The sequence below is a fragment of the Argiope bruennichi genome, chromosome 5, assembly GCF_947563725.1.
Source record: "Argiope bruennichi chromosome 5, qqArgBrue1.1, whole genome shotgun sequence".
In the NCBI taxonomy this organism is placed as follows: domain Eukaryota; kingdom Metazoa; phylum Arthropoda; class Arachnida; order Araneae; family Araneidae; genus Argiope; species Argiope bruennichi.
This window is the reverse complement of record NC_079155.1, coordinates 126,286,677-126,313,776: the sequence shown is the minus strand read 5'-3', so window position 1 is coordinate 126,313,776 and position 27,100 is coordinate 126,286,677. Positions and strand designations below refer to the sequence as shown.

Here is a 27,100-nt window from a genome sequence, read left to right as displayed (position 1 = left end):
ATTGGACATTTTTTAAGAAGCTAATGCCTACATTGAATACGAAGATCATAAAAACCGAAACTCCATAAGCGTTTGAGTAATTTCCATCGATATCAATTTTCAGTAGATGCGATCGAAACAAATTTACAAGGATTTATTGCAATTATAATCTTTTGAAATTAATAATTTGAGAACTGTACACACATTACATTTAACCCTTGAGTTATTGGGGGATTTCCGAGATTTACAGAGTTTTATTACCTAGAATATGATTATACTTATCAGTATTTTGTTAAATTTTCAGAAGTATCTGAAAATTGGATAATTTCAAAACTTTATACTCTCTCTGGTTAGAGATAATCATGACCGAATGAAAAAATCATTCAAGAAATAGTCTTCACAAAATATTTTAGTTCAGATTAGTAGAGGGAATTTCATTCGTTCGAAATGCTTATGTACAAAACAATTTTAGTTTAAGAATAGGTCTTCAAAACCACTAAATATTATAAAAATAAATAAATTTACTCGCGAAACTTGGTTCACAAGCTAATTTCAGATTCGGATGCAATTAAAATATATAGTCAACAACGTTAAAATCTTTAGTCCGTACTTTGTTTCCGTAATGACTTTACTTAGGCGGCAAAGAATAGATATCTTACGATTAATATAAATTAACAAATGACAAATTTGATTGAACAAAACAACTTTATTACACACACAGTCGAAGGCACTTACAGTCGGTCTTCTATACAATAGAATTATCTTAGAAAAATTACGGAGTATACAAGTATAAAGGATAATTAGAAATTGCATACAACCAATTGTAACACATAAAACTGAGATTACACACATTTACATTTATAGATATATGCACATGAAAATATTTGGGAACAAAAATACACGAATAATGCAAAATTTATACAAATGCATGGAAAAGATACGACAAATATCTCGTTTTAAATGGCGCCATTTAAAACACTTTACACGCACTAGAACTGGAGACACTTTACACGCACTAGAACTGGAGACACTTTACACGCACTAGAACTGGAGACACTTTACACGCACTAGAACTGGAGACACTTTACACGCACTAGAACTGGAGACACTTTACACGCACTAGAACTGGAGACACTTTACACGCACTAGAACTGGAGACACTTTACACGCACTAGAACTGGAGACACTTTACACGCACTAGAACTGGAGACACTTTACACGCACTAGAACTGGAGACACTTTACACGCACTAGAACTGGAGACACTTTACACGCACTAGAACTGGAGACACTTTACACGCACTAGAACTGGAGACACTTTACACGCACTAGAACTGGAGACACTTTACACGCACTAGAACTGGAGACACTTTACACGCACTAGAACTGGAGACACTTTACACGCACTAGAACTGGAGACACTTTACACGCACTAGAACTGGAGACACTTTACACGCACTAGAACTGGAGACACTTTACACGCACTAGAACTGGAGACACTTTACACGCACTAGAACTGGAGACACTTTACACGCACTAGAACTGGAGACACTTTACACGCACTAGAACTGGAGACACTTTACACGCACTAGAACTGGAGACACTTTACACGCACTAGAACTGGAGACACTTTACACGCACTAGAACTGGAGACACTTTACACGCACTAGAACTGGAGACACTTTACACGCACTAGAACTGGAGACACTTTACACGCACTAGAACTGGAGACACTTTACACGCACTAGAACTGGAGACACTTTACACGCACTAGAACTGGAGACACTTTACACGCACTAGAACTGGAGACACTTTACACGCACTAGAACTGGAGACACTTTACACGCACTAGAACTGGAGACACTTTACACGCACTAGAACTGGAGACACTTTACACGCACTAGAACTGGAGACACTTTACACGCACTAGAACTGGAGACACTTTACACGCACTAGAACTGGAGACACTTTACACGCACTAGAACTGGAGACACTTTACACGCACTAGAACTGGAGACACTTTACACGCACTAGAACTGGAGACACTTTACACGCACTAGAACTGGAGACACTTTACACGCACTAGAACTGGAGACACTTTACACGCACTAGAACTGGAAACACTTTACACGCACTAGAACTGGAAACACTTTACACGCACTAGAACTGGAAACACTTTACACGCACTAGAACTGGAAACACTTTACACGCACTAGAACTGGAAACACTTTACACGCACTAGAACTGGAAACACTTTACACGCACATGAAACATATGCCATAAGAATAATACAAAGGCTAAGTGAGAGTTTTGATATATTTTTTTTAACTTTTAAAGCTGATTAGGGCATTTCCTAATTCAATATATTATTTGATTTGTTTTTTTCTTTAGATATGCATATATAATTCAATTAAAATATTACACTTTGACTATGTAAAAAGCTAATAAGTTTGAAATTTGAAGTAATCTAAACAAAATAGATTGAAATTTAAACGATAACAATTCTACCTATATGACGAATTAGACTAAAGTAGTCGATAACCAGCTGTTGTATTAAACTGTTATTCTTAGAAGAGTTTAAAGTAACCACGATATTCTATGCTTTCCATGCATGAATGCAAAGAGAAATTGTAAAAGCTTTTTGCGAATAGAGAAGACCAGATAAGCTCCAAATAGATATTAAGACAAAAGCATGGTAAATAGAACTGAAGTTAGTGAACCGTTACCGTAATTGGAGAATGACCAGAATGTTATATTCTCGAACACTGGAGTCCAACAAATTTTTGCAATCTAGTCAGCACAAGCGTATGCAGAGAAAAATGTGCGGAAAAATTTAGACTTTAGCATTCCACTGATATTGTTACGAGGACATTGAATCTCGTGCATGCTTTAGGCTTAAATACAATTTATTCAAATATAGAAAGACTTGCTGAGATCAACTAATATTGGTTGTTAATCAGTAGTTGCGTTGCCTTTTACAGAACTTTTTACTTGGTTAAGACAGAAAAGAATTACAAGTTATTTAAAATAGTATTTAGATGGCAAAGATTCAAGTTTAAAACTGGCTTATAAAATTGCTTATGGACAAATCTAATCCGATATACAAATCTGTATAAAGAGCCTTATAAAGGGCATCTAATTCACCGAGAGATTCTTATGGACGAGAGAAAATGGCGACCGAGAAAGCCAGTTTCTTCACCTGTAGTCTTATGAAAGTCAGAAGAATCAAAGATCGGGTTCTTTAAGTATTTAAAAGGATAATTTAGAAGGATTTGCCAAACCTCAAATATACAATATTCATCTCCATTACGAAACGGAATAAAATCAGATTCCCAAGAGACAGACTGTTCTTGTCTACCCAATGAGACAATTTAATTCTGGAGACAGAACACTTCCATAGAATACGTGTGACTTGGATTTCAGGCAGTTTTTGGATCAAAATGGCATTTGAATTTTTATTTAGATGCTAAATACGATCATTAAAAACCCAAAGAGGCACCTTGGCTGAATCGGTTAAGAGATTGCGCTAGAAATTTTTTTTTTAAAACAGGAAGTAAAGCATTGTTTTGTCTGCCTGGGATTTATCAGTCTTGAGATAAATTTCTGAAGATCAATCAAAATTAAGTAGCTTACCAGAAGGCAGTAAAAGTTTTCTACGCAGTCTTTCTTTTCGCTCAGTCAAATTGAATTCCTAAATATTTAGGACAGAATGTGTTCAAAGAATTGATCAATATATGCCCATAACCATGGATCTTATTGCTGAAGTTAAACAAGCCATTGGCTTCCAGAGTTTACATTTGATATATTAGTATACTTTTAAAGTTGAAAAATTAAACTAGAAACTCAAAAGCAAGTACTGAAAGAATATATATTTTTTAAAAGATGCAATTCCCTCCCACTTTCCCACAACAAATGACAATATGTTATCCAACATTAAAAATTGCGATAGTATAGACAATTGGAAAGTAGCTGCCTTGGATATTGAAAAAAAACAATTCACAGATGCAAGCCAACTGGAATACTTTCAATGCTAACCATAAATCCTCAAGAACATATAAACAATTCTGAAGCCATTTTAAATTACTGGTTACTTAACGATTCCATACTCAATCGGAGAAGCTTTATCCAGACAAAATTAACCATCGAATAGGAAAGACGTGGAATAGATTTTCCCTTTTAGGGATTATTGCTGTCCAAGTCGCCAAAGAGTTTAAGTGCATTTAAGTGCCATGGATCTTATTTTATTTGTTCGTGAATTGCATTGTTAATAAAAAGTTAAATTGCAATATCAATTTTTTTTAAAAAGGAAATTGCTCGCAAATTTTACTATAATTTATCTGAATGATCTAGTAATATCCATTAGTGATTCAGAAGTTCATAGTTTTAATAATAGAATTCCGATTCAGACGGTATGGATATACAAAAATGAATTAAATGAAGAATCCCTTAACGTTTCTCTCCGTTTTCATCCAAAAAAACAACACAACTTCATATTCCATATTTTCAACACAAGGAAAAAGTCAGCTATTATTTCAAAGCACCATAATATAATGATTAAGTCATGGTTATTGGAGTCAAGATCGCAATACAAACTTATGTAAACGACTCGGAAAGACCAAACCCGTCTTGAAAAGGAAAATCCAATAGTCGTCCAATCCATTAACTACATTACTGAAAATGAGTAAATAGTTTTTACCTAAAATCCTTTAGTTTACTCGATTTTATCAGCCACAAAACAATGATTTACAAGTAGCAGGATGTAAGCAATCAATCACCCGAGTGTCCATATAGATGGAAAAAGATTCAATTGAGACATTATCTATACCACCAACCAATCAGTCATTTTTACAAGATTATCAAGTGGGTCATCTCCATAAGCAGGCGAAATTAATAAAACCGGATGGTTTCCCATGGCTTACACGTATAATATTGAACCTCTCGGAGAGAAATGGCAGAAAATTCAGCAATTCAAGCGCTTGTAGGACAACATCCACGATTAGATTATAGACAGCACCATTTCAGACTAATCTCAAGAAATGGAAAATAAAATGACCAGCCTCTGCAGACTAAGACTGTTGACATTAAGTCTAAATAATAAAAAGTCGCAAAGTGGACAGAAAATTCCTTAAGATACCTCGGCCAAGAACAAACCTCACTTGGAGACTGGCATTTTGCAGTTTTACATTGACATGTATACACAGACGACTCCAGGACCCAACTTGTAGTTTGTGTTATGGATTGCATCCGAGAGCAGATATTTCCAATATCAAATTGGGTTTTCGACGCATTATTGGCAACTTTTAGACTTACAACGCACAAAAACAGCTTAATAGAAAATGTATATCAGCAATGCTTCTGAAGCATTCCAACAGAAAGGCAATACGGACAAAAGCATATATCAAATAAAGAGTGAACAAAATAGCTGACAAGCTTTTGAACAAACAACCAAGAAAGACTGACACTATTAAAGTACAGAACTATAGCTGCACAAAAAGAATCTTTGGAACCTAATGATGGAAGTGTGACAAGTACAGGAGAACCATTTCATAGACCAAGAATCAAATTACGAACCACGATTGAGAATGCGAGTAATTTTCACGCATTTGTCCATGCATCAACTGCAGCTGTGTTTGAGTTCAAAATTGCATTTTGTTATTAAATGTGTATTGACAGTCATATCTATGACAAAGATATGAATATGGAGGCATCATGTTAAGCATACAGCTGACAACCCACTTTTCAGAAAAGTCGTTATCCAAGATTCCCAATCGAGTAATGTGTCGAGTAATGCTTTTTGCTCTTATTTCAGTCAATGTTGAAATACATGAAATTCTATAATTCATATTTTCCGATATGCAGTTTCCTATAAGCTGAAGGGAGTGCCAATTTTTTCTCTAAAGAATGCACGCATCTAACTAGCACGGATTGTTTATTTTTAAATTTTGCAGTAAATAGGAGAATTTACTTTATCGGATTAAATAAGAAAAACTGATACACGAATTAATTCTTACTCTTGGCACAATAGAAGATTTTACTTCAAATATGTTCGTTGCATTTTCGAACTAGTATATACGAGAATTTTCCCTCGACGAAAACTCAAAAATTTGCTTTTGAAGACTTATGCTTAAAATTAAGGGGTAAGATTAAGAAGCCATTAGGAAAACAATGATTTCGAATTAACTTAACAAAGCTCAAAAATCAATGTCTTGGATATCGCAACGAAAAATTAACCTATCATGCAGTCGCATATTTTATTTCTAATGGGGAATTTTGAATTAATACATTAGGTGGAAGTTGGTTATATTAACCGTTCCGTTTGACGTCTAGTTTGATCCAAAAGAAACTAAATATATCTGAAATGTTACTATTTTACCTATAATCTACATTCACATTTTGCAAATTGCATTTTCTATTATACATTTAATTTTCAGAATTGTTTACGATTTTTAAGATTTGTTTTACGATTTTTGCGAATAGTTTGACAACAATTATAAACATTTCTAAAATACGGGCTAAAAATTTTAGAAGTAACCTGAAACAAACTTTATTCATATTCATTTCTGTTAATCGATTTCAATAACACTAAATTCATTAATATAGCTTTTCCAATCACAACGCTACTATGTAGATGACCTTTAAAAACTCTGTATTCCATATCAAGACATGGAAGAGATGGCAACATAAAATGAAGACGATAATTTTCTGCTTAATGTAACTTTCCTGTCTCTGCAAGTTGCTTAATTCTTCATTCGTTCATAAATCCCTTAAACAAACCCATGAACCGACCTCGAACTTCTCTCTTCAATAACGGGTCTTCCTGTTGAAAGGTACAATACAATCTCACAATATTAATACGACTGAATTTAGAAAGCTGTTATCGGGGGTGGGGGCAAAGGCGCACACACTCGGGCGGGGGCAAAGGCGCACACACTCGGGCGGGGGCAAAGGCGCACACACTCGGGCGGGGGCAAAGGCGCACACACTCGGGCGGGGGCAAAGGCGCACACACTCGGGCGGGGGCAAAGACACACACACTCGGGCGGGGGCAAAGACACACACACTCGGGCGGGGGCAAAGACACACACACTCGGGCGGGGGCAAAGACACACACACTCGGGCGGGGGCAAAGACACACACACTCGGGCGGGGGCAAAGACACACACACTCGGGCGGGGGCAAAGACACACACACTCGGGCGGGGGCAAAGACACACACACTCGGGCGGGGGCAAAGACACACACACTCGGGCGGGGGCAAAGACACACACACTCGGGCGGGGGCAAAGACACACACACTCGGGCGGGGGCAAAGACACACACACTCGGGCGGGGGCAAAGACACACACACTCGGGCGGGGGCAAAGACACACACACTCGGGCGGGGGCAAAGACACACACACTCGGGCGGGGGCAAAGACACACACACTCGGGCGGGGGCAAAGACACACACACTCGGGCGGGGGCAAAGACACACACACTCGGGCGGGGGCAAAGACACACACACTCGGGTGGGGGCAAAGACACACACACTCGGGTGGGGGCAAAGACTTCTCAAATTAGGAATCGTTACCACAAAGTAATACGCTTAAGTTAGTTAAATAGAAGGAATCTCCTCCCAAGAGACCTTTGATATTATGGCTAATTCCCAGATGAATTGTGTTGAACAAATACAATTAAGCATTTTGTAGAGAAAGGAAAATTGCATTAAGCAAAGAAGTATCGCTATTTTCTTTGTTTGCTATCACTTGCCTTGACGTGGAATATAGAATTTGTACAAGATAGTCTACATGGTAACGTTGCAATAGGAAATATTATGCTAATGAGTTTGTATTGATAACGAATGAAATTAACAGAAGTAAACACAATTCAGTTTTATTTTAGGTTGTCATGAAAAATGCAATTTCGAGCCTCTATTTGAGAAATTGTTATTACGAAAGTTGCCTAACTGGTCATGATTTTCCTACAATCACATTTAAAAAATGACATTAGAATTTAGAAGAGATGCCTTGCGTGGTCACTTCTGGAGTACTTTATGAAAGTACGTTTTCCAATGCAGAGAGCCTTGTCCAAATTCGTGGGTTGCTGCAAGAAGCACTACAGGGAATCATCGCAGACTGGTGGAGCACCAGCGCATCATCCATGACAGCCTGGCTTGTGTAAAAGTTCAGTTTCGGAGGATGGCCTCAAATTCTTTCAGGATCTATATCAGATTTAACTGCATCCCAACAAAGTTAGCTTTGATTGGCATTGCTGCTAAATATAGCTTTCCTTATAAAAACTCTCAATATCTCCATACGATTTTCAATTCTATCGATGTACACTTTGGATTTTGAAGGTATTGACATAAAACTTGTAGTCAAAAAATCTTGGACACAGGTATTGATCTCCCTAAATCAGAAATTTAATTACCGTAATTGTTTTACCATATCCCAATTCTTCAAAAATATGATTTTCACGACATCAGATTATCCTGAGAATGTCACAGAAGTGAAAATTAATGTAATCTTTCATTCTTTGCAATCTTCAGCAATTCCTAAACATAAAAAGCAACGTAGAGGAATCGCACAGAGCTGAAATTAAACATTGAATTTATCCTAAACCTTGCTGGGATCGATAAAATTAGTCTTGTTTTCATGTTGCGTAAGGGATATTGAAAGACGGACCTAGTAATCTTTCATCCACGCCAGATGACAAGTCCTTAAACCAGCCCTTTCCCGACCCTCTTATACCTTACTATCCATTAAGTTTTTGATTCTTTAGCACTAGAATTTGACGATTGAAAGGTGAAAAAACATGGCATCAAGTTATTTCTACATATTGCGTTCTTAATTCCTCACTAGATTAAGATCCTTCGTCCTTATGGTTCTTAAATCTAAAGAAATTTAAAGGGCTAGACTAATATTTTTAATTTAATAAAGATTTTACTTAACTGAAGTAAAGAATAAATTTTTAAAAATTAGTAATTATTTCGGTATAATTTTCTAAGATCCTAAAGTATATTGGGAGTAATTCGATTCTTTTTACCAACTGAACAATGCATTTTAGAGACTACCCTATTGAAAGAATCGATTCGCGTTTTAATAAACTGAAACTGTTCCAACTTGTATGTAACCAAGAAGCTATTTTCAAATTTAACGATGTGCAATTTTAAAATGGACCATTTTGAATAGCGGAAGTCTAGCGAAATGCTTTATATGAATGAAAAAACGGGGATAGGTCAACTTAGAGATTTAAAATTTTCGAGAACGGAGATCCAAAAAGTGTTCCCTTTGTAATTGCAAGCTTTGTAAGAAAATTTATATGACACTCTAGAAGCTAATTTTAAAGTTAAACGCAGAGCGCGCTCTTTAGTTTTTCTCCGAACATTGTTGTGATGTTGTGTTCTTTACAAAGCGAGATGCCTTCTGCTAATGAATTAGTATCTACAAGTATCATTTATGCGTTCAACTCGGCTATGTTAGCTATATTCAGAGTTCCCCTGAAATATTCATAGAATAAAGTATCTTCTATTTCTCAGCATACTAAACTTATATTAATTATCCACTGGTCTATTTCTGCAATAGTATTAAATATAAAATTCACCTAAAAGTGAACGGTTAAACATGCCGAAACCTCTCGAAATCAGTCGCATCACTACCGATAAATTAGACAATATAGGTTTCCAACACTGAGACTACAGAATGGTGACAATACATAGGATACTGCATTATAACAGTGAAATAGTAACAAAATTCCAAATTAGAGATAAAAGTTCCAAATTGAAAGATGCCTCCATGACTTGGACAAAAGAACGAGACAAACATGAGAAGCACTAAATCTTTACACAACTGAATAACTGCAATGATTTTCCCAATACCGCAACGAAATTTTAAGTTGGGAATTATTTAAATATTCGAATTTCCAGAAAACCTTTAATGAAATAAAAAAGAACACACTGGATTATAAAACTCAGAATCCAATCCAAAATAAAACACAAGGCAGCTACTATAATTAAACTAGATGGGCATACATTGCTACGATTTCAGGTTGCATCAGATTACATAATTATTGAAAAAATGATAGACTCGCAGTTATTTTAAGCTTGAATATCCATGTTGCACTTCAATAACATTTAGAGTATTGTTAGAAACTCGATTAAAAGATAAAGTAAGAAATCCATCTCTTAAGATTCTTTGAATTTTGAATATCCAATTTCTACAAAGATTGCAGTTTTGTAAATAAGACCCAGGATTAGACAAACTACTTTATTTCCCAGAACTGGAATGAAGATCAAGTTAATTTCAACTTTGCATTACGCTTATAAAACCAGCAGGAATGGTCTTTCCAAAACGTCCACATACTCTAATAAACTTGTGCCAGATAAGGTCTTTCATGACATAATGCACAATAGTAACGAAAAATTAACCTTTGGCTTGAGTTTGGCATTTACTGTATCGATCGTGTCATCCTTGGCGAGTTATTTGGCAATTAATCGTCGCCATGTGTTAATAGTCTCCAAAAATTGGATTAGTGCTTTAGACACTTCTCACCCGATTGAAACAAAACTGCATTTGTAAGCAAAAACCTAAAACTGATTTGATATACATAAATCATTGTTTTTGAATTGTAGTAATTACATGTTTTTCTGAAAGTACAGACAGACAATTATCCCTTTGTTGGATTTGGCGCAAAATTCCTCAGATGTGTGTCTTAGAGATGTTAATTTTTTTTTACCGAGTTGTATATATCTAGCTCTGTTTTAAATGTGTTAACTCGAACAGAAAGGCAGGCGGAATTGAAAAATTTTGCTCACGATTTCATAGACTGCAAATTTGGTGTGAAGAATTTATACCAAATTTCAACCGTCTAGCTCAAAGAGTTTGTTGTCACAGACAGACATTTTCCAAAAATGGGTTCAAACTCAGGGAAATTTAAAACAAGGAGATTCGCCAAAGTTTCGCGTTCGAAATTTGACAATAACTATTCTCTCTTTATACTTCGTATCCGAAAATGTAATGCAATAGATTTGGTTTTAGATTTTATGATCTTGAAATCTTGATAAAAATATGCTAAATCTTACAACTCCATTCATTATTTCCTATTCAAGGAGTGAAGATTAGCAGCCTGTACTATCAGAATACTTTTAAGACTTATTAAAAACCAGGCAGTAAGTATTACAACGGCTTGATTAATTTGGTCCCTTTCAGAATGGCCAAGCAAATGTGGAAATCCAATCCATGAGTTATTTCTACAGGTCAACTCAATACAGAGCAACTGGAAAAACTCGACAAGATTCATTTCTTTACAGTATCAACATAAGCAGAAAAGTTATGCAAAGGGGGAGGGGGCAAGAATTAATAAACGAACAAGAATTGGATATATAAGAAGCATAATTGGAAATTAGATATATAAAAAGATTCCACAGAAGAATTTTTATTTCATTACATATCAAAGCATTTAATCTTCAATATTTGGAAAGATCTTCTCAATGGATAAGAAGATTCAGCGAATTCGCTGTGCTAAGTATACCAACTACTTATTCAATAATAAGGAGTTATTTTTTTAAAATCTAAATTAAAAGTAGTAAAAACATAACACTAATGCATTGTAGTAACTTTTGCAGACATTACTTTAAAAGTTCCTACGAAGTTATCCCATATCTCAAATTGCAAAATATATAAATATATTCATAATATTTGCTTATGCAGTATTAATGACAATGTATAAAAGTGTAAACATAAGTTAAAAGAACTTAAAATTGAATGAAATAGGGTAAAATTATGAAAAATTTCACCAACATTCATCTACAAATTATCGTTGTATTCATTTTACCAGATCTTTGAATACAAAAAGAATACAAAGGCAAAAGTTTGGCTTCCCAATATGAACTTTACAAATCAGTTTATTGATTTAAGAATTTAAAAAATAATGACCCAAAGCAAGTGCTCTGTTCTTTGGAGTTCTATTTCCTCTGACAATGAGTAGTATTGTTCGGAAATAGTTATGAATAAATGAAAAAAAAAATCATTGTCCAATACATCAACTATTGCACCAATAAGTAGGCAATCAATAGCACAGATCCAAAATATTGGAAAAGTTGTACTAAATCTACTTTAGCCTGATAAAATATAGACTTTCAAAGTCTACTAGAAACTATGTTAGCAGTTGAGTAAACTCTTCCTGCCGGTTTAAGCATTTTCATGTAACATTTGCTATCTTTTTTTACATCAAGCTAATTGTTATAGGATGTCAAATTACGCAATAATTCAACGCTGCTATTTTAAAAGAAATGTTGCCCTCAAAAATCAAAGGCTGCAGCCAAGAACTTCCGACTTGTACGAATTGCTGCATAGGCACTGGGATGGTTGATGTTGAAGCACTCGTCTCGAACGAATGCTAGAATTTTAAAGCTTATGTGTTTTCATCTTTAAAATTGACTTGGGGCATGTTTTTATTTTGACTTTAATTTTGAAAGCGTTTCATAATGCTTTTTTCCTCAATAACCTGATTTTTCTATTAGTTATACTTTCTAATAATTCAATAACTTTGAGCACCTACAAATATTTAACAATGTGTTATTTCTAACAGATGATCCATGAAATAAGATGGAAAAATTTTATATCAAACAGTGAGCCAAACTGGATTTGGAAATTTAAGCAAGCCATTAAAATACATAAAATTTTCTAAATTCTTTAGAAGAGTGCTTTTAGTGAGAATATTTTTAAAGGGAAATTTTAAGTTGGCTATCGAAGTAAATTTGATTTCAAATACTTAAAATACCACAGAACATAAGCGCATGTCAGTATCCTCCAAGAATAAGAGTAGCGCAACTTTGAATAGACGTTAAATATGTAGTTAAACACATCTATAATTATAGAACTCCCTCATTTTTTGGAAGAATTCTAAACATACTTTGACAATGAAGATGTTAAGAGGGAACCACTGTTAAATATTTAACAAATTAGAAATGGTTCTGGACAAAATTTAAAATTCTATTGGATTATGAATTATTTCCATCTAGATAACTGATCAGAAACGGTATAACCGGATGACTTATCAAAAGTAGCCGAGAAGTGATACCCGACTTTACTGCACAAATAAGAATTCAATTGATATTTTGGAGTTATACGACTAATTTGTGGAATTTAATTCTGCATTTAGCATTCAGCTTTGAAGAACAGGATGTTTCATTTTGTGTATTCCTAACAACTCAATGAGCCTCATCCTAACTCAATGAGCCTCATCCTAACTCAATGAGCCTCATCCTAACTCAATGAGCCTCATCCTAACTCAATGAGCCTCATCCTAACTCAATGAGCCTCATCCTAACTCAATGAGCCTCATCCTAACTCAATGAGCCTCATCCTAACTCAATGAGCCTCATCCTAACTCAATGAGCCTCATCCTAACTCAATGAGCCTCATCCTAACTCAATGAGCCTCATCCTAACTCAATGAGCCTCATCCTAACTCAATGAGCCTCATCCTAACTCAATGAGCCTCATCCTAACTCAATGAGCCTCATCCTAACTCAATGAGCCTCATCCTAACTCATTCTAACAACTCGTGAAAGTGAGTATTGAAAGCCTATGTTTACTACATGAAAAATAACGTGCAGTCATACTTCTGGTTTGCTTTTATAGCTAAGCATCAGAAAGATTGACATTATCGTTCGATATCTTTTTATGAGAAATTTCAATTTTTTTCCACCACACTGCCAAAACTGAAAGTATAAATTAAGCTTCTTTTGGTGGTAAAGGGAGAAATTGAATTTATAGTTATGAATATTTTCCCACCCTCTCACCAGCCGGCTGGTAGCTAGCCCGTCCTACTTTTTTTTTAAGAAAAAGGGAGTGGGGAGGATGCTATCCTAAACCTTTTATCCCCAATTTAATGTTAAATATATTAAGCCTTTCTGTTAAATACCTAATCCTAATAGTGCGCGCGCACTTTCCCGTTATTTGAATCTGAATCTTTCTAAAATAAGAAGCCCATCTTTATACTTCAGCGTTGGAACGAGGGAAAGAAATGAAATTTCTCCTTAACTTTCTGAAACTGAAGTGGTGTCCAAGTACCTGATGAGAAGTTATCGAGTTTCGATTTCATGACTCAAGGCTCATATATGTGCCAAGATGCACCACTGCAAATGTATGCTGACAAGTTATGGTTTCATTAAAGAGCCAAATATGGCCAAACTGTGCCAGTCATGGTTTGGAGTTGTAAATGCAATATTAATAAAAGGTCAATGTAGTATATTAATTTTTGTATTCAGCAAATTAAAATGAATATGAAATTCGCTATACTTAAACTGTTAAAATCGATATTGTTTAAGAAATTTTCGAATAGGGACGTTACCTTCATCAATCCGATACGAATTTAGTACGCTTAAGAAACCAGCGGAAGTGGCCTCAAAACATTCTCTCATACTCTAAGGTGATATCCCAGATAACTCTTTGTATGACATTGGCGTACAACAGATACGAAATATTAACTTTGGCGTGAATTTAGTATTTACTGAATTTATGTCATCCTTGGTGAGTGATTTGTCCATTCATTCCTGGCCTGAGGTTAATAGTATTGAAAGTCTAATTTGTGTTTTAGACACATTTTTCCAGCCGATTGAAAAGAAAATTTGACACAGAATTACACTTGCAGTCTCAAAATCAGAAACCAAATGATATATTTAAATCGTCGCGTTTGAGCTATCGCACTAACAAGCACAGATAGACGGTCAAGCCATTGTTAAATTTGGCTCAAAATTTGGAATACAAGTCTGAAACGAGGAGGGGAGTCAACCTCGAGTTCAAATTTGTAGCGATTGTTATACTTTATACTACGTATGCGAGAGTAAAAATGATTGAAGATTAAAATCGAGACCTTCGGATAAAAAATTAAGTGAATCGACGGGGGTTGATGGACACCGATTACTAAAAAGTTAATGAAACGGTTTTGGTTAATACAAAATTGATTCATTTTCACTTTAAGCTCTGGTACGGGACGATAAATCCAGGAAGTAGGCAATATTGATAGAACGAAGTGCAATTTATTCGAGATTTATAGATTCTGGCCGTGAATTAAATATAATGGTGAAAAAATTCCTTCATTTAAGTATTTGCAATTTTATGTAAATGAAACATTCTTCCCGCACCTAATGCTACTGCTGAAGGATTTTGTAAGAGTGGATTGAGAATTGCGTTCCTGCCATTTTACATTCAGTTCTCTAAACGCATTGTTACTGGTTATTTGAAGTTTCAAAGATTTCGATATCGAGAAAGATGAGCATTAAATGCATAGTTAAATGTTCGGAAAATTTATAATTCCATCTTAATTCCATGTCTTTACTTCTGTATTATTGTGGTAGACACCATATTAATTTTTGAACTCCAATTTCAGAATCGTAATTCAGTGACACTTTCTCACAATTGAAAATTAATAAGAAACGCTTAGCATTTCCTACTCTGAGGCAAAATTTTCCTAGGAGAAAAATGGAATCGAGAGGGGAAAAATTATACAATTTACGAATTTTTACCAATACTTAAATATTCGCTATTAAGTTAATAAATTTCAGAGTATTTAATACCAAAATTAATGTCGCCATTTATTCAGTTTAACCATGTGTAAACTTTTAACATGCATCATATTTACATTCTCGGCTTCGAAATTATAAATTATTGCTTGAAGAGTCAAGACTCAAGTCCTAAAAGGCAAAAAGTCAGATGACTTGATGAAGTCAATTTTATTCTCAATTTCATAAGTATTGAAATGAATTTTTTCAATCGGACGAATTAAATATCGAATACTATTCGGTGCTCAAAGTATTGAGTTTCTTGTATTGACCTTTTTTTATTTAATGGTATGTTGTGGGTACTTATAGTTTAAAACGGTTTCAAATTTATTTTTTTATTGCATGGTCTATCAAAACACAAGACAAGATATCGTATTCTTCACAGACAATAGAATTTTATTGATGCATCGAGGCTTGTACACTATTCGGAGCAGCCACTTATAGAATGAAGATAGCCACTTAATGGAATGAAGATTTTTTTTTTGGGGGGGGGGGAGGGACGAATGTAAATTGTTTCCTAGAATATTTATGTATGAATTCCAGATAGAAAATGGAATACATTGAGAGCATTACTTCTAAAGATTTTGTTTTATAATGATTAATATAAAGAGTTTCTTTCAAGCGAGTGTTATGAAGTGAAGTATCAAATCCAACTTTACCGATGTTACTCGCTTCAAATTATTGGGATCTGAATAGCCATCCGAATGCGAAGGCCTGAGGACTTCATTTCTATAATTAAATCTTCTATATTATGTACACAGATTTCTCCAACATAAAGGCCAAATGCCTCATTGAAGCATGTTCCACCAATTAGAAAATAGATCCGAGTTCGATTTTGTACCTATAATCGTAATTTTTTTTATATTTCTCTCAAATACATTGTAAGGATTACTTCGATAAGAAATTGTCAGCGAAAAACCAAATCAGAATTGTTACAATACAATTCCTTAGTGTCAAAGCATGAAATTGCTTATTTGCTAATTACAACCTTAATTTAGAAATCCATGCTCAAAAACTATTTGCTACTGTTCTTATTGTAATGTTGAAGATTTTTGGAACAACTTCCTATTACAGAAACACTATGAATAATCAATTACTAAAATCTTAAGAATTCTGAAGTTCAATACTGAAACACCCGAGTTTATTTGTCAGAAATTCACAAAATACCCTCGAAAATGGCTATGATAAATCATTTTTTTCAGGAATTCATAAAAGAAATACTCCGACTTCCTTTACGATTTCCAAAATGTCTCTTTGCACTAAACCTTCCCAGCGACTTACACTAAAAAAGAAGCCTCTTGACAAGAGGCTGAATAGCCGTATTTTAATCGAAGTATTTCGGGCCTTCAGAACTGGAAAAATATTCCTACACTACTTCGCAATGAACTACACATACTACTTAAAATGATTAACATACTGAAAATTAGACATCTAATGGACAAAAGAGAATCTGTCATTTGAACTTCTGTATCAAGATCTTTTGCATGCCATTGCGGAAGAATAGCGATTTTTTTTTCTGCTAACAAGATCATATTTTTGAAATTTCGTTGAGACTCGGAAAAATCTACTGCCACAGATGTCTGATCAAATAGTAGAGAGCACTTGCTAAGACAGTCTACAATTGGGATTTATGGTCAGTCAAGCTCTTCAAGTATTCATTGCACATGCTTATTTTACGCAAATTTAATATCTTTCGAATCATCTTATTTTGGATAACATACTATAAAGATTTCTTAAATAATCCAGAAAATCTTAAATTATAATTAGAAATATCTTTGAAGTCAAAAAATATTACCGTGTTAAATTCGATTCCTTGGGATCTTCCGGACTGTATTTGCTGAAGAAACTTTCTGAACTGTACAGGAACAAATTCATGAAGTAACTTGCATCTGGTCAGGTTCCTCATACAGAGAGCATCTTGTGGTAGATCTCTATACATTCAGTAATGAAAGAAACAACGATCCTAAAAAAAATTGCTTTATTTAAACCTTTATACATGTAAAATTGAGAAAAATTAAAGTATTATAAAGTTTAATGAGATAAAATTTAATCTACCAAACATTACTTAATCATGTCTAAACTAAGAAAAGTGTACTTCAAAAAATTCGAACTAGAGATTTTAACGAATCTGCGCTTTAAGCCATTCCATATCTGAAAAACATTTTCGGAATTGTATCTTACTTGAACACTTGCAAACCAAATTCGGTGGATGAAGTTTAGAATGTGGTCTTTACATATCTTGTAAATATCGCAAGATTTCTACAAAATTTGATGCGAAAATGAATGAATACGATAACTACAAAATATAAAGGGCTAGATAGATAAAATTTGGTATATAGAATTTGCATTTAAAGTGCAGAATACAAATGAAAAATTTTGAAATGAATCTATTGAGGTTTTATCAGTTCTGTACTTCTCTATGGATATAAAAGTGATAACTCAAAAACGCAGTGTCATAAACGTCGCATTTATACCAAATGCGTTTTGTCTATGTGATCTTACTAAAATTTAAATTTTGCTAAATTTTGGCCCGAGTCGAACAAAGATTCTACATTTCTGAATATATGGTTTATCGAAAAAATTCGATACTTCTGCAGAGTGGGACTCGTACTGGGGTTGAAAATAAAGTTGAGCACCCGTGGAGTTCAATTTCGTACAAGTTCAACAATTATACGTGAAGGAAGGGGTGGGGGTGACAAGTAGAAAATATGCGAGAAAATTTCCTCAAAATATCGTCCAGTTGGTTCTTATCTGTACACAGTATGCATACCAGTTAGATACCAAATAGTTAAGTTATTTCGAATTGCAAAAATTATGTCAACAGGCTTGTGATTTTAGAAATCTCTAGCCACTCTAGGTGACCAGTTCTTCGAACTCGATAGAATGGATTTTATCTTACTAAATGAAATTGATATTTAAGATTATATTTAAGCCGTCAACATTTTTATTGGTTAGATATGTCCGTACATTGGAAAAAAACGACGAAATGACTCCTGAGGGGGATTCTGGGGCTATATCGAAATTTTATATTTTAAGAGCTCCAAAAATTGAAGCGCGGCATGGAGTAAACAGTTTTTTCATCCAACAAAAATTGGAATGGCTTTCTCCAAACTCATTTAATAAACGTTATACTTTCGCATAAAGCAACCTTGGATAAAATAGGTCAAAATTTTTCATGGCATTGGTGATCAATAGTTACTAAATATTAATCTTTGGCGTAACTGGCATTTTTTATCGTATACGATGTATAGATAAAGTATTGTAATCGTCAAAAAGTTCAAACTCGATATTGACGAGTCTCCACATTTTAGAAATCGAATTAGATAAACATTTTTGTAATTATATCAGTCCGTCAGTGTTTTTACAGCCTTAAATCTATATGGCAGAACTGAAAAAGCTTTCAGATGGACGTATGAAAACATTCCTCTGAGTAAACTAACCTAAATTTTAGCAAAGTTGACATTGAAGTTTTATGCCGAGGAGGCATAAAGTTGAAAGCAATTTCCTTAAAGTAACTTATTGATTATAAAGTATAAAGTCAATGTGCTCATTACTGGGGCAATCAAAATACGTTAAATGTCAAAATCAAAGTTCAAATTAACATTACTAGACCTTGGTCAACAGATTCGAGCCATTCATCCTTTCTGTCTAACATTTAAACGAACTGAAAGAATTTGTCTTAAAATTGAGAAGCAACAAACCAGTTGCCCACAGTTAACTTATCTTCCGCCTCGACCGAAGAGCTTAAGCCATTTCTCATATTCCGTCTAAAAAAAGTACTTGCATGAGGCGAGTTTAAATAGTAACCAAATTTGCATTGCAGTTGTCAACCACTAATCAGGAAACTTGCAAAAAGGTCGGGTTCGAATCGTTTAGTTTACTTGAGACTATGGTGCGGAATTGGAAAAACAAGAAAACCATAAAAATTCGGATCCGAAATAAATTTTGGTATGGATCTTTCCCAAATGTCCAACAAAAACAGTTTGATTTCAGTCAAATTTTGAACAAAATCCGTTCAGTGGATGTCTGTTCGAATTTAAGTCAACGCGGTAATTACAAAGATAAAAGATCTAAATGGATTAACTTCGGTACACAGATTTAACATCTACGAAATTTTGAGCCAAATCCAACTTGGTTGACAGTTGGTCGATTTATACTTTCAGAAACGTGTAAACTTGACTTAATGTTACAAATTTGGCATGGGATTGCGACTATAAGTGTAGACTTTCTTTCAAACGATAGAAAAAATTGCATAAACAAATTCGATTTTCAAATACCCTTTGCCTCAAACCAAGGATTAATCGGCAAAAAACTCGCTAAAGAACAAAAGACATTCAATAAAAATGACAAAATTGTGTCAAAGTTTATTTCTTATCTGTAACAGACTAATGCCATGCAAGGCGTTCTCCGAGCTTGACTAGGGTTAGTTTGGTTCAGTGGTACAAAGACCGATTTGTCGTACGTTATTTTTAAGGTTAAGTTTAATAAACATTGTTAGAAGCAAATCATTTTGTCGAATTTCACCAAGAAAACATTGTCGGCCCCAAGGGTGTCAATTAACAACGATGTGCTTCAAAATGGCTTGTCTAAGTAAAGTTTTTGCATATACATAACATGTTTAACGCTTAAAATACAACTGCACATATTACATTTCTCTGAAATAACTTATTGGAGAGCGTGTGAGAAAATTTCGGGGAACTACTCCCGCTGGTTGCTAACCGACTGAAACAAATTTGACGGATATAAATGTAATCTGAAGACAATAGAATTTTGTATACGATCTTAAATTATTGCGTTTCTATGCATGCGACAGTACAGATCGATAAAAGCCAAAATTGGAGACGAATTCGATTCCAAATTTGAACCGAATCCACATTTTAGATGCTAAACCTGCGTATCAAATTATACGTTGGCTGCACTTAACTATGAATTTGTTCAATAAGTTTTGTATTTACTGCGTTCGTTTTACTCGGATGGCTTCGACTCACTTCCTCCGATTAGATTTTTTTTCAAAATTTGAAAGAACTATAAATTTGATATCAAGTCCCACACCAAATTCATCTGTTTAGTTCAAAGCGTTTGAATTTTAGCAAAAAAACGGGAATAAATGATAAAAATGCGATTTGAATTTAAAGATATCAGAAAAGATTCGTGAAACATCCCTAATTGAGTTTTTTTTGCAAATTGCAATACTTTGTAAGAGAAAGTAAAGTTTGATGAAATCGGCGTAATGGTTGTGGCTTGAAGATTATCGTGGCTTTCGTCAGAAAATGAAAGAGCGAGAAAAATCTCGCGCTATTATATTCTATTCATGCTAATTTAATATATCTGAGCTACAGCCTAGAACTACCAAACTTCACAGAAATGCACTTTAGAGGGTGGGAATTGCACTTCTGGAAAAGGTGAAAATTTAATCAGAATTTTCATTAACTGGAAATGAAGCGAAATTTCGGTATCTTTCCTCTATGATTTCCGAATATAGCACAAATGGGTTTTACATCATTTTAAAGTTTAAAAAAATCGTAAATTATATCAATGTTAACTTATAAATTAAGTTTCTACTTTAAATGAATTAAGAAAATATTTTAAATATTTTCAATCAATTTATGTCTCAAAAAATTGAAGTGCGTAGAAAAAAGTAGTTCTAATTATCGTGCTGCAATTACGTTGGGGAAAACTTCAATTGAAAGACCGAGTTGACCCTCTGAAATTTTAACCTAAAAATGCGACTTTCAGAATTTTTAGGTATTGCTGTCTCAAAGAGAATACGAGATGCGATATTTTCTAAAAAGGCAATACGATAAAAAGATTTGCGATGATTTGAAATCGCTATCGATTTAATAATTCATTCTTATCTAAGGTATATATAGCTTAATACATAGGATATCCACACTAATCCGGGACCGACAGCTGATTTCCATTAGTTTAATAGATACATACGTGAATTAGTCTAAATGAGATATTTTATATAGTTTGAATCAAATATTCCTATAAATTACGTTTACGCAGATTTTTACTCATTTACAATTTTTTTTATATTGATCCTGAATTCTATAAGTCATTTAATAAAATATGTTTGAGACATTAATATTTAAAGTTCCACTCTTTCGCAATTAAGATGTATTAAGTTATGAAAATTTGAAAGCCTATTCTATAACAACTCACTGACTAAGATACGCTATTCAGGGCTCGGATTTTCCAAGGCAGATTTGTCTAAAATAATGCAATTGATAATCGTAAAATAATGATATTCAAAGCCTTATAACTTGTTCAGGCTTGATCTCTGAAGACAACCATTAAACGCAAGATAATTTTACTGACCATGATTTACATAGAACTGTATAACATTTAGAATTAATAATTGTTTTTTGAAGTACATTTATTAATTGAAATAATGCATTTAAATCTTTTTGAAGAAAAAACTGAATTTGCCGAATCAGAAGTTCACTGAATTCCTTCAAATACTGAATTATAAAATATTCTGCGATACATATAAACTTAATATACTGAAGGATTCGATTTTCTGTAGTTAAAAAATGGCTGGTTTCAGTAAAAAGTTCGCATTTATTAAAGTTCGTTCATTTCTTATTCAAATTTAAATCTTAAGGCGAATTGGAGATGGCAGCAAATTAAATATATATATTACAGTGAACAAAGGCTTCTATAATGTGAGCTATGCGGCTGTAAATTTGGAGCTTAATATTTTGATTAAGTCATTAAAAGACCAAGGCACATAAATATTTAACCGAATTCTTTGAGTTTTACACCTTGGTGACCCAGCTGGTCAACAAAGGCTGCCAATATTAAATAAGCCGCATCCATTTTAAAATTCATAATTTATGTATGAAAGAGCACATCACTGCGGGCAATTGAAGTAACGGAGTGCATGAGAAGTTTCATCGGCATTTGACTAAGATGGCTTAAAATTACTCCTGAATTCAATCGGTTAAAAACATTCTAGATGGCAACAGATCCATTAGCCATTTCGGATTTTAATTAACAGTTTTGAAACATTTGACTATTTTTATGAACAAATTGAAAAATGCTGAAAGGATGATTTTTAGTTTACGACTGAAACAGCCTGCTGCCAATTGGCTAAACTGCTTTAGTTGAGTAAAATTATTCGAAATAGCGGTAAATTCACGTATCTTACTTTACAATTTACAACTTATTTCAACACTGAAGAATAAAATATATTCTTAACCGCACAAATAAGAACCAGTTGGAGTGGTCACCAAAACACTCGCATATTCTAAAAAGGTGTTATTCCAGCGAACATGTTTCATGGCACTGGTGTACAATTATTAAATATTCATTTCATTAAAAAATTTATCGTGTGATCCTAAATTCATAAGAATGTTTACGGAGCCCCCATTAATACCTAGCATGCGTTTAATAGTACCCGTAAAACTAATGTGTTTTAGACGCGTTTATCCCATCCGATTGAAATCGGTTTGACCCAAAACCACATTATATATATCATGTTTACGTGCTTTTGAAATTACCGACTGACTGACTGACCGACGTGAACCCCTTGATAGATTTGATTCAAAATTTAATGGACATCTATACTATAGATATTAAGCCTGTACCAAGTTTAGTTTAGCTACATTAATGTCCCGTTTTAAAGCTACACTAGTCTATTAAAATATGTACCAAGTTTCATCTGAACTCGAGAAGTTAATGCTAATTTGTAATTAAGCAGAAGGGCAGATTTCTTTGGGACGGATTTTGTTTATAATTCGGCAAAAATTTAAAAATCTTATGTAAAAACCGTAGTACAAATTCACTCGTCTGTCTCAAAGAATTTTCGACTTGTCTATCACAGACAAACAAAATTTTTCGACGATTACAGTACTTTAGATGTTAGAAAGTAAGAATGACATGGAGTCGCAATTAAAAAAATTAACACTTCTGCAAAGCACATGCAGCCAACTCCTTTAGTAATATACTTAGTATGATTTTATTGTCAATAAATAGCATTAGCAATTGAATATATTGTAATTTTAGGAGACAATTTTAAGTAAGCTGCTTAAGATATAACATTCAGCATCTAGGCTTAACAGTTAAGAGGAAGTATAAATTGTAAATTAAGAAAAATAATGATATTTCAGTTTACTTACATTTGTAAAAGTCCCGTACAGGCGTAAAGCACCAGTAGATAATTACGGAAATCAGCCTCCATAGCGTTTTGGAATTAGTCGATTCTTGCATAGCAAGTCTTCTAAAATCCCTCCCTTTTCGTTCAAATTTTCTCGACTAACCAAGTATCCAGGCAATATCAGATGAGATGACAGATTGAATCATCTGAAAAGAACGGAAATACATAAGTGAAACGTGTTTAAACTGTTCACAATTTAAAGATATAGAAAATGACATGATCCTTAAAGTGATCTGTTTATAAAACCATTGACACAGTAATTTTACTAATCAGACGATTCAACTTATTTGGGGCATTATTTTAATTTCTATGAAAATGGCATTTGGGTAGTGAAGCGTTTTAGTGATTTGCCTTTTAAATTTATATTTTTACTTAAGTGCAGATTATAAATTAAAAATTCAGTAATTCGATGCAGGAGTTAATCATCGTTTGCGAAACTTTTAATAAAGAATTAAAAGACAGCATACTGGTGTTGAGCTGATGCTAGATAATCAGTTTGAGTTTTTTTGATGGGGAACAAATGCTTGACAAAGCACGCCGAAGCGTCTTCAAGAAATTCCCAATGCAGATGCTATCCTCCTGCCCTAGCATTAAAATTGTGAAGCATTGTTAAGGCATGACCACCACGAATTTTTTTTATTTGATGTCCGCATATGACCGTTTTGTACTTCAATAGTATAGTAAACCGAGAATGTAAGGATTTTTTGTCGATCGAAATTAAAATTGTTAGAAACTCAATTTTTGTACGAAAATCACATGCCAGATTTCATCTTACTAAAATTTTGAATTTTTATCACATGCATAGAGGCAAGTATACTTACTGACAGTCAACCCATTGACTGATTAGTTTCAAGATTTGGCACAGATAATTTAGATGTTAAAATTGTACTAAATAGCAAGCGTCCACCTTTTTACGCTTCATAGCTATTGTGTTGCACTCGGACAGATGTTCTGCGAATGGTTTTGATCAAAAATTTCATCGAGATATTAAAATTTCAGCGACGTTTCATTGTTGTAGCTCAACGAATTTCGATTATGGCCATATACAGACATCTCTAAGGACAGTTTCCGAACTCGTGGAGGACTGAAACATGACATTTCATCAAAAACTCGAATCGAATTTCTGCAATTACAATAAGCTATGAGAAATGGCATGCTAAATTAAAACCCATCGAAACGCAAAAGCATAACTAATTAGATGCGACATAATCCAATCATTCCACTGCCCCTAGATGAAATTTCATTAAGATTTTTCAGGAACAAAATGCAATGGATAATTGCAACGTGTATAATTTTGAAATGTGAACTCCACAAAAAATTTCTTCATAAATAATTGAGCAATCCACAAAGTTAGCGGTATTTTTCCCTTGTAACCAACCATAAGTTGCATTTTCGACATCAGAGTGGCTCGTTTTGGTCCGTTTATTTTCAAAGAGTAACACTACGCTTGCATATAAAATCTTTGCATTCAACGCATTAGAGAAGCTACTAAGCTCGCATAGTTTTAGGCGAATTTTTAAAGTTAAAACAATATCTGCAACATTCCAGCTTCAGATGCCCAAAGTATCGCGACTTGCAATTATCAATGACGAATACAGGCGATTTCAGGTTGGACAGTATTGCAGACTAACCACTAATTGATTTGCTGGGAATATTGCTTTCGTTTTATCTCGTAAATACAACTTGACGCTCATGATTCTCTCCTCAACTGAAACATGTTCTTAATGAAACATAATTCCATGAGATCGTTTAAATGTTTATTAAGTTTCTCAAAATTAAGTTTCCGAGTATTCTATATCATATTTCAAGTTATCTTTTAAGGTAATGTAATTACAGTTTGTTTCCGGATTAGCAGAAGCGTTTGTTCCTGAAGCTTTCAGAAATGGAAGGAAGTCATGAGATTGCCATTTGATGAAATAAAAATGGTTTGAATATCATTACAATAATGTAGTGCAAGAAAAACTAATAGTTATTTTAAAAATTGTCAAAATTCAGAATTATATGGCAATAAGATTTCCTTCGGAAATTTTAAAAAGACGCAGAAACTAAATTTTTAATTTGATGTTTTAGGAAATTATGACCCAAAAAAATTCAAGCTTCATTTAGCATGCAATTAAAGTTTCATAAAATCTCTTAGAGATAAACATTTTTATCTTATAAAGTATACCTGTGCCGAATTTGATAGTCTTAATAGCTGTCCTGTAAACTTCCGGCACAAATATATAAAATTCCTTTTTAAGTATAAAGTTCAAGAGAAAACCAGCCGAGATAAAAAAAAAATAATAAATAAACAGTTAGAATTGAAATATACTTTGAGAGATTAGAAGTTTTATTAATAAATTGTTCGGAATACCATTTTTCAAATTCTCGTAATTCTATAGATTTAGAATTCATAGTGTAAAGATAAAATGCAGTTAGAAAGTTACTGTTTTGCATTTGCGAACTAAATATTGCAGAAACTGATCTAATCATAAAGTTTCTGAACCTAAAGGTTGTGACCCAAATGGACAAGCAATTTGTTTGTCGGGATATTCCGTTGAAACTTTTAATTGATAAATTTCTTATTCAAATTTCAATTAAAAATTCAACAATAAAACCGTTATTATAAGCCAATAATTGGAGCTTAATCCACATATTTCGCTTAAATAAGAAGAGTAAATCCTCAAAAGACGTCCAAAAAGGGTAGAAAATCAGATTAAATTAATTTTCAGAACACTAGTTCACAATTACCAATTTTGCATTCGATAAAATTGCGTAACAAAACGTTACAAACGCGGATACATATTATACGCCGGCTGAGAATGAATATTCCATAGATAACTAACTACAGAAACATTAAAAACTAGCGTCGCACATTACTCACTTTCATCTGCAGCAAAATACTTACAGGGTTATGAAAAAATTGACTTCTCAGAAAAATTAGACTTTTCAGAACGGCGATGATTATTAACTATCAGTTTATAACCTAAAGCAAAGTACCAGAAAACATCCGCAACATACTAAATATCTACCGAATATAATAAACAACTTGCGATAGAAGTACGAGAAAAATTACCTTCTTCAGATTAACAGGAGTCTGTCTCAATCCTAAGGCAGTCGAGGTCTCCCCTTTCTGATTCAGACGAAGTGAAATATCACTATACCAAAAATCTTTGCAAATTATAATCTACTTCACTTCAAATCAATGGACTAGAGCATAACTCCTTAAGCTATAGGTCCAGGTTCAAATCGTGATTGTTTGAAAACTTTTTATGCTATCAAAATTTCATCAGCCTTTGCAATGCGGATTTTTTTTATTATTATTATTTATTCAGTTACGATAAATAAATCCATTTAATTCTAAGAATTTCATTCCAGTTTTACAAATAAGCACAATAAAATATAATTCTTTTTAAATTCTTTTATTGCAGATCAGTTAT

General features: G+C 33.7%; 1 protein-coding gene across 1 annotated transcript in view; it reads right to left on the bottom strand.

The window, feature by feature from the left end:
* Positions 1–26,802, bottom strand: part of LOC129969271 (uncharacterized) — a 45,103-nt gene extending 18,301 nt beyond the window's left edge. Inside the window, exons 1-3 of the mRNA XM_056083751.1 lie at positions 26,737–26,802; positions 23,644–23,827; positions 17,316–17,483 (exon numbers count right to left, since the gene is read on the bottom strand). Coding sequence (XP_055939726.1) covers positions 17,316–17,395 — 80 coding nt within the window. The 5' untranslated portion in view covers positions 17,396–17,483; positions 23,644–23,827; positions 26,737–26,802. The remainder of the gene's footprint in view (positions 1–17,315; positions 17,484–23,643; positions 23,828–26,736) is intronic.
* Between the last annotated feature and the right edge of the window lie 298 nt (positions 26,803–27,100).